Source organism: Sprattus sprattus (assembly GCF_963457725.1).
Source record: "Sprattus sprattus genome assembly, chromosome: 15".
NCBI lineage: Eukaryota > Metazoa > Chordata > Actinopteri > Clupeiformes > Clupeidae > Sprattus > Sprattus sprattus.
The window spans coordinates 13,414,450-13,423,828 of record NC_137913.1 but is presented as its reverse complement, the minus strand read 5'-3'; the positions used below and the strand labels follow the sequence as shown (position 1 = coordinate 13,423,828).

Sequence of the window (9,379 nt, the reverse complement as noted above, 5' to 3'; positions counted from 1 at the left end):
CCAAAAATGATTTTATTATTATTATTATTATATTTAGAATTTCCTTTTTCTTTAGGAAACTTAATATGCATAATAACCTCAGGAATTCTTGATTTGAAGCCTAGTGCTCCCGTTAGAGAAAGTAGTGCGTGGAACTGGTCTTATCATATGACCTTTAGTTTCCCCAGGCATTGCTGCAAAGTGACACTCATGAGCTCTCCTCTGTAAACGGACACACGGACACAGGTGTTGTTCATAAGGTTTTACTATTTAAAGTTGAACTCCACGCTTCCGTTGATGGGTGAAGTTAGACAGAGCAACGGGGAGGTCAAGTTTGGTAATTTGGTCGAAGGCTCACAATCGACAGCAAGGCGTTGAGGAGCAGGCGAGTTAGCCGTGTGAGCTGGACCACTGGCCGTTAAAATGTCACTCCATTGCTTCCTCTCAACTTCACTTAGGGTCCAATAGTTTTTCAGGCTGGACTCGCACCGATGCCCAGTGACTGCCATTAAAATAACAAAAACTACAATGGGACACTTTCAACTTTGTTAATATTTGTTTATATTGATTTGGATATCACCACTAACTCGCGTGTGAGAGCAACGTTATATTATTAGCAGTGAGGCGAGCTGCTACTATTTGTTTCAATGGATTTTTGTCTAAGCGTTAGCAGCCGCATACAAATAATATTCGAGACTTTCAGTTAAGACTTACAATACCCTGCAACATTCGTCTAGCACATAAACAACTAACCGAGTCAATTTAGACCTATATAAAAGTCCTTAGACCTATATATGGCTTAATCCACATAAAACATTTCCCACTAACTTCTCCCAACACGCCGCCATCTTGGTTCAAATTATCCTAGCTGTCAAAAAATAAACGTTACGTGGTTGTCAATGGTAACCATTCAAGAGCATTGATATGGAACGGCGATTTAACTTTCTACTGAGACTACGTCCAGGCAAGGTGTGCATCTATACGAACTTATTGTGTACACCCCATTAACCAATCAGAAAACAGTATTCGTTCCAGAGGGAGATAAGAGCAAATAATGAATGGAGGGATGAGCCAAAATGTTCTTCAACCGAATAAGGACAAAAAATAGATTATTGTGTTTGGCAAAACAAAGAGAATTAGCATTAGCAGAAACCTCAACTCTAAAAACCAAAGACAGAGTCTCCAAATTTTTTTTAATATAGGTTGAATACATTTCACTGTAATTGCTATAATTGAACTCTTAACGTGCACTGTACTATTGTACTATATTTATATTTAAATCATGTAATATTTCATCATTTAATTTTTATTATGTATTTTTCACTTTGTTTTTCTTTTGGATGTTCCTTTTGCTTGATGCATGTAAAGCACTTTGAACTGCCTCTGTGTATGAAATGTATATAAATAAACTGCATGTCTTTTTAACAAGAGCTAAATGCAGATGTTTATCAAACATCACAGAGAAGCATAACACAATCCAATGTATGCCTTCAGTCTATGACAATAAAAAAAAGAACTCAAACAGAACAAAATAGAAGTATTCTGCATGTGTCGTTAATTGATGTCATAGTGTGTTATAGTCACAGGGTGACTTGCGTGCCTTCAGACAGAGGTTTTGAGTGGTGGGGTTTGAGGATAAGGTCCTGGATCACGGTTGTGTTTCACGTCAGGCACTAACTGCTGATTCCTGTGCTCCTGCAGTCCGAGTGCTTCGATGAGTTCAGTGACCGGCTGGAGGGGATCATGACCAAGGCTTACATCTGGAGGTATTGGACCACTATTCCTGAGTTACAATTCAAACACAAGCACTTGAATTGTGGGTATTTATTTTCTGTGCTACGTCTGCCTCTTGTTGAAAGCAATACTTAATGCTCTTTGCTTGTACTGAGTTTGACTGTACATAAGCTGAATGCCCATTCACCAGTACTCACACAAAGTGTAAGCATTCCAACCTTGCCTGCTGCTCGTCCTGTGTTATTCATTTTTAAGAGACTTTTCTGCCCAGTAATCAGCAGTCTGCCCTAATCTGCCTTCAGAGTCATCCGCACCATTGGATATCTGCTTTATGTTCTGCACCTCAATGCCTGTCTCTTCTATATGGCTTCAGCCTATCAAGGTATTGGAAAAACCAAATGGGTCTACAGTGGACAGGGCAGTGCGTAAGTGAACTCACTACTTACACAGTGCAACACACACATTACTCCAGTAGCAGCCAATAGGTTGAGTATGAAGTATGAGCGGAATGACTTTTCTCAATGATTTCTGGTTAATTTGACCATGAGGATCACAACTAGGGTGCTGTCATTTACTGTAATCCGAGCGAACATCGAGATTTTGCCACGCCCTTTTAGGGCGCGTCCAGCTCATCTGTATATCAGGTTTTAGAGCTTAGAAATCTTCATAGTGCATATATAAACATTTGTATTCCAGTCATTTTGAGACCAATATCAAGTGTCTATGACCTTCAGAAGCTGAGTTACAGATGCGCTGGACGCGCCTTAAAAGGGCGTGGCAAAATCTTCCTGTCTTTCTCTTTCTTCCCTATCTCCCTTCAGGTACCTGCGCTGTTATTATTATGCTGTGCGAACACTTGTCAATATTGGAGGACTTGATGAGCCACACACAGTCTTTGAGATCGCGTTTCAGATGTCAAACTTTATCGTTGGTGTCTTTGTATTTTCAGGCTTAATTGGACAGGTAAAATGCTTCCCAGTAGAGTGAGGCTCCCCAGCTGGCAATCAGTACAACTGGAGATCTACTAGGTCATAGAACTTCTAGACCCCCCTAGAACCTCAGAATAGACATATGGCTGGTGAGAAATGTGTATGCACTGTTGACCACAATGTCTACTGGAATTGAACGTTTATATGCATTACGTTTCTCCAAACTAAACAACCTTTCTTAAGAGTGGCAGAACCATTCCCTTTCTTTCTAGCATCACTTTACCTTTCAAATATGCCTATACGTACCTGTCCGCATTAACATGTCGCTGTCTGTTTGTTCATATATTTATGCAAAATTGTGTGAGTGAGTGTGTGTGCGTGAGAGAGGGAGAGTCTGCCCATTGGGTTTGCCTAAGGTTATGCTGCTATCTACAGATGAGGGATGTCATCGGGGCAGCCACCGCTGGTCAGACCTATTTCCGCAGCTCCATGGACGACTGTATGTCCTATATGGTGGTCAACAAAATTCCCAAGCTGGTTCAGCACCGTGTGCGCACCTGGTACAACTACACCTGGGACGCACAGGGTATGCTGGGTAAGTCCATTCTGAGAAGTAACAACTTTTGTGTGGATATCCCCAAAGGTTTGGAAGTGACAGCCTGGGGCTGGGGGGAACGGACGGACGAGCCTTAGATAGTACTTGGAGATTATTGGGAGGCTGTGTTGTGATTGGTGGACTGTCTCCCTACTCAGATGAGTCAGAGCTTCTGGACAAAATGCCCCTGGTCATGAAAACAGCCATTGCTGTGGACATCAACCTGCCCACCTTCCAGAAGATAGCGCTCTTCCAGGTTGGACATCAACACAACACTCACTTGGCGTGTGTGTGCGTGTGTGTGTGTGTGTGTGTGTGTGTGTGTGTGTGTGTGTGTGTGTGTGTGTGTGTGTGTGTGTGTGTGTGTGTGTGTGTGTGTGTGTGTGTGTGTGTGTGTGTGTATGTTTGTTTGTTTGTTTGTTTGCTTGTTTGTGTGTATGTGTGTATGTGTGTGTGTAATGAATTGAGGTGATTACAGATATACTCCTTGCAGTAACACTTTTCTACCCAGGGATGTGATAACCAGATGCTTGTGGACATGTTACTGAGGCTCAAGTCCATTATCTACTTGCCTGGAGACTTTGTGGTGGAGAAGGTGAGGTTCTGAGAAATCATTCTCCCCTATAGGGAGGAAAGGCTCTGAGGTTTAGCAGCCCCTCTTCCATACCTGACCACACATTTGTATCTGCAGGGAGACATCGGTAAGGAGATGTACATCATCAAAGCAGGGGCTGTGCAGGTGGTGGGAGGTCCAGATAATTCCATCGTCTTTGTAACACTGAAGGCAGGATGTGTGTTTGGGGAGATCAGGTAATAGCAGAATGCTATTATTAGCATATATTGTTTTTTTTAGCATATCCTCTCTTAATACTCTGAAAGTGAAATCATCTGGCTTTTTCCACAGTCTGTTGCAGTCATCAGCTAATGGAGGCAACCGAAGAACAGCAAACGTAAAGGCCCACGGCTTTGCCAACCTCTTTGTGCTGGAGAAGAAAGATCTTTTCGACATCCTGGTCCACTACCCAGCGTCCCAGAAGGTGCTGGCCAGGAAGGGAAAGTAAGTAGTCCTGTGTGGCTGTGAGGTCATATGTCAATAGAGTGTCAACCAATTACATCCAGACCTGGTGAAATTACTCAATACGACGTCTCCAATGATGATCAGGCACCGTGTTTGTTTTTCAGTCTCAAGTGAATACTGCAATGACTAATGTGAATTTCCCCTTTCAGGCAACTGATGAAAGCAAAGGGTCCAGCGGGTGCCAAGGCGGAAGAGGACAAGAAGAAGGCATTGTCTCTGTTCGGAACCAAACCTCCCACCCCAAAGTTGCTCCGTGCTTTCGGACCTGGGCTTGACAAACAAAGCCTCTTGGAAAGGATGAAGGTAAGGAAAAATCAGAAAACCGCCAATATTTAGATCTCCTCCCCCCGTCTCTAGTAGCTTCATGCTTCATAGAGAGGTTAGTACACACCTACATATTCATCCACAGCTCAAACATATATTTTTTTTACAGGCTGCTTCTGCTGCTAATTCATCATAAATATCCAAACCATGAACTCCGGCGACCAAAGAAACTACGTCTTTTTTCAGTTTTATGTGAATAGTCTTAAATGCTTTGGGAGGCTTTGTGGGAAAACACTGCCTGTACCTAGATGAATGTAAATAGTGAAACATAATATCAGATACATACAGTATGTAAAATCTGTGTCTGAGTTCACCGTAAGCTGATAATAGTGGTATGTTTGTTTAAAACTGAGGGCTACAGCCATTTATCAGCTCCACTTTGAGAAGAGGAGAACAGTGCCTATAAGAATACATAAATTATACAAAATATTTGAATGTATTTATATTTAAATATATAAGAAACCACAAGTACTTTTTACACTTAACGTTGCAACACATCATGTTGTACCTATACACATTTCATCAGACAAATAAAGAGATTTGTTTTTTAAGAAATAAGGGCATTGTGTTTTTACTCTCTGACTGAGTAGAAAACAAGGAATTTACTTGTTTCATGGTGAATTTTTAACACAAACAATGATACAGTAATCTTACCAGCCTTCTGCAAAGTTTTGCACTCCATATTTGTATTGTTGGATTTTAGTAGTGTGGTAATGTGTCATCTACCATGGACTATTGTGTGAAAGACAACAAAAATATAATTTAAATAAAACATCATAGACCTCCTACAACATAGCTGACATTGTCAACCACTTTATTTATATATGTTAAAAAATAAATAAAAAAAAACTACTTGGTAACTCAATAGTTCTATTAGTGTGAATCATTAAGTTGTCAGAATCAGACACAGAAAATAAAATGAGGGCAACTTTACTGTGTTTATGACCACAGTCCTTTTTATGGGTTTTGAAAATGATGAACACTCGCCTGCTGTGTTGGTGGTAACGTAACATAACGCAAAGCATTATGGGGCAAACTATTACACACATGGAAGTGCTGTACCCACTTGCATGCTACAATATAGTGTTATTTAACTTAATTAAGGTAAAACAATATTTTTTCACTTCTTAAATACTTGAGATCATACAGAACTATATACTGTATGCACATAAGGCCCTGGATCTTTTCTCGTTAACACAGCAATACATTAAAGAAAGTTTAATAAATGTAAGGACCTCTCTGTGAGTACAATCAATGAAATACACAAGCTCTTTTGTGTCCTTCCGGGATCAGTGAGTTATAAGTGGGACCTTCAAGTGTGTCCTCAGCTCTGTAAGACTTACTTACAGTGAGTCCCAATCTGCTCTTTTAGAGTGGGTCAATCCCCATTGACATAAATGAGGGGTAATGGGATGATCTCTAGTGGTGCACTCAGCTCTCCTGCAGGGGGGTAGGGTCTGTTGTCTGGGGGGGGGGGGGGGGGGGGGGGGGGGAGAAGTGCGCATGCAGCAGACTCTCAAAGATTTTTGCCAAGCTGAGAAGTGTTCTGAAGGGGCCCACGCCTCCAGATACTGCCCCACCTCGAGCAGCCTCCCCAGCCCCTGCTCCAGCTCCTGCTCCTGCTCCTGCTCCAGCTCCAGCTCCTGCTCCTGCTCCTGCTCCTGCTCCTGCTCCTGCTCCTGCTCCAGCTCCAGCTCCAGCTCCAGCTCCTGCTCCTGCCAAGGTGAGGCTCCCACTGATTCTCACTTAGTTATAAATTAATAAAGTAATTTGTATTTTAGGTATGTAGGTATTGTGTATGTATTGTGTATTTGCATTTTGTGTGTGCACATTGTACGTCGCTTTGGATAAAAGTGTCTGCTAAATGACTAAATGTAAATGCAAACCAGTGCAGCCTATACTTCTTCACTGACCTGCAAGCATCAGACAAACAGGTAATGACGGTGTTTGTGCAATCCCCCGACGTTGTTTGTTATGAATTAACAACAACATTAGTGCCGCTGAAAACATTAACATAACTGGTCCGACGTTTCCTAAAAAAATTAACAAACAACTAACTTGATCTCAAAGCATAGTCAAGCTGTTTACTGACTTTTGTCATGTTTAATGACATTATTTGGCTGAAAGTGCATATTTTGTGTTGTATAAATGCCGTTTAGACAATTTCGAAAGCATGTTGAATTAATGTTTATAAATGTCACGAGCAGGTAAACTAGCTCTCGGTGTCATGCTATCCTTGTCCCACATTGTTTAACGTGATATTTAGGTATCTCTTCGTTTTGCCTGTTTTACAACGATCAAACTTCTATGATTAATTGCAGAGGGTGAAAAAGAGTAAAATAAGGAAATGTAAGCTAGCTGTCTAATCCTGCCAAGAGGAAACACATGTTGAGAACAGCATAATTAGTGTAATGCTGGTTATGCTTTAACCTTCAGAAAACAGTCAAATTATTATCCACAACACAACATTAATATATCTCATTAACCAAATTTGTAGCATAATGCCAAGAAAAGAGAGACTCTAAAAGCAGAAGGACATGGAACTGCAGCAAGCAGCTCAGGGTAACAGCTCCCTTTTATCTTGGATCAGGCCATCAACTAGTAAAACAAAGGAGGGAGAAAATATCCTACTGTGTTTTTTATATTTGTATTGTTACGTACAGTGTTCTGTATGTCATTTATGTTATACATGTTATAGGCCTATGTATAGTGTTTTGTTTTGTGTAGTATGTTTGTGTTGTTGTTCTGTCTCCTCCTCCTGTTTTCATTCTCCAAACTCTCAGATGTGCACACCTGGTCCCAATCACCAAATCACCACACCTGTTCCAGATCTCCAATCAACCATTCCCCTTTAAATAGTCCTGTGTTTGTTTGTCGGTGGAGTGCTTTGGTTTGAGCTGTGGCAGAGCTTTGGTTGAGCTCTGTTGGCTTGTTTTGGATTGTGTTTACTAGTGGTTGCGAGTGCTTGTGAGTGCTTGGCTTCTTTGTTGGTTTATTGTATTGTCTTTAGTTATTACACATTTGTTTAAACCTTAATTCTTTAGTTGTTAGCAGCCTACTTTAGTTTTGTCTTGGTCTTTGTTAATTCTTTTGTTGTGCGCACAGGGTCAATAAGGATAGGTAAGATACCCTGGGGTTTACATCTTTCATACACGTAGGTTTACCTGTTGTTAATACCCTAGGTTAGAGTGAGCACCACCCACTGTACTTTTGGGTGCAAAGCACCTGTCAATGGGGGGTGGGTTTTGTTATGTTCTTTTCTTTGGTGCCACTGACAGTCCTTGTTGATCCCTGTGTTGCCTTTTTGTAAATAAATACTTTATATTGAATTCACCTTTTGTCCTGGCTTTTGTGTGACTGCACCCTCACTTGCCCAAACCTGTTGCCCTTATGTTGCGTCCTACTCCGAGCCACCAGGGGGCGTAACATGTATTTTTAAACTATTATTATTTTTAATTTTATAAATAATTTTGCCGATGGGTGCCCTTTTTTTTTTGTTTGAGCACCTGCCCCCCAAAATGTCTGTGCACGTGCCTGCTTATGAGCAACTACAGAAATTACTTAATCGTCAGCAAACCAAACACACTTATATTGCTCAGGGAAAAAGCTCAAGATTTGGTATGACTAAGCTCTATTCAAATGGAGAATCGCAGGAAATTGTACCTAATAGAGTCTTAAAGTCAGAATCCCGGACAAAACGTGTTATGCTAATTTGGGGTCTAAAAACAGAGGTCTCTTAAGCTAACCGGCTGTATTGATAGTATACGTAATGTAAGACAGTAAGACAGCACATACAATAACTTACAGAACAGCACTAGAAAATGCATCTGTTTAACATTAACAGCAGTGTTGTTTTTAAGTAGCACCAGGTCCTCATCAAGTATGCTGTGTTTCCCTTCTATAGAGTCTGCCCCTGCCCCTGCCCCTGCAGCCGCTCCTACACCTGCCCCCACGGCTGCCCCAGCCCCGGCTCCTGCACCTGGAGGAGACAAGCCACCCGGGGAGGGGGGCGAAGGGTAAGAAACAAACCAAAGGAGGGTTGATGGGTTCAAGGGGGTTAGGCTACACCTATTCACACAGGACCAAAATGTGACTTCAAGACGAAAGAACAGCTCTGAAAAACTTTAATTGTGCATGACACACACCCACACATTCTCTTGCACACACACACACACACACACACACACGCACGCACACACAAACCCCTTCCTATCTTGTCCAAATTGTCTTTCACAGTGAGCCGTCAAGTCTTTTTCCATATCAGCTGATTACTTGGGTTCAGAGAATATTGGCATATCTTGTGTTTCTCAGCTGATTGAGCATGGAGATGATGTCATAGGCCCAGGCCCTGAGGGATGCCAATTGAATAGGCTGACTTCCCTATGTAAAAGAAATACTAGTATATATCAAGGAGATGAGTAGCTCGTAGATCCTTTATTTATACACAGCGTTAGTCCATCCTAAGGGTTTACGTTTGTTGATCTGGCGAGTAGATATTGAACAGATGTCTTTGAGAGTGTTTATATCACTTCAATCAGTGTATGTTTATATCAGTTCATCCAGGGTGTATATTTGTTCACAAAGACTCTAATATCTCAATAAGCCGTGAAGGTCTGAGTAATTGGTTAATTAAATTAATTGAGTTAGTTTTGGCAGGGTTGGCAGTATTCACCGAGTGTGCAAACTCGCAGCAAGCACACAACACCTTTCAGCAGATTACACGATGCACACAAATTAGAT

General features: G+C 41.4%; 1 protein-coding gene across 1 annotated transcript in view; it reads left to right on the top strand.

Moving 5' to 3' along the window:
* LOC308376286 (cyclic nucleotide-gated channel beta-3-like) overlaps positions 1 to 8,958 on the top strand; it is a gene marked incomplete at both ends in the record, with an annotated part of 26,444 nt that extends 17,486 nt beyond the window's left edge. Inside the window, 11 exons of the mRNA XM_080852580.1 lie at positions 1,681 to 1,745; positions 2,016 to 2,138; positions 2,535 to 2,676; positions 3,078 to 3,237; positions 3,396 to 3,493; positions 3,749 to 3,832; positions 3,929 to 4,047; positions 4,142 to 4,294; positions 4,465 to 4,618; positions 8,544 to 8,655; positions 8,951 to 8,958. Coding sequence (XP_080708706.1) covers positions 1,681 to 1,745; positions 2,016 to 2,138; positions 2,535 to 2,676; positions 3,078 to 3,237; positions 3,396 to 3,493; positions 3,749 to 3,832; positions 3,929 to 4,047; positions 4,142 to 4,294; positions 4,465 to 4,618; positions 8,544 to 8,655; positions 8,951 to 8,958 — 1,218 coding nt within the window. The remainder of the gene's footprint in view (positions 1 to 1,680; positions 1,746 to 2,015; positions 2,139 to 2,534; positions 2,677 to 3,077; positions 3,238 to 3,395; positions 3,494 to 3,748; positions 3,833 to 3,928; positions 4,048 to 4,141; positions 4,295 to 4,464; positions 4,619 to 8,543; positions 8,656 to 8,950) is intronic.
* Between the last annotated feature and the right edge of the window lie 421 nt (positions 8,959 to 9,379).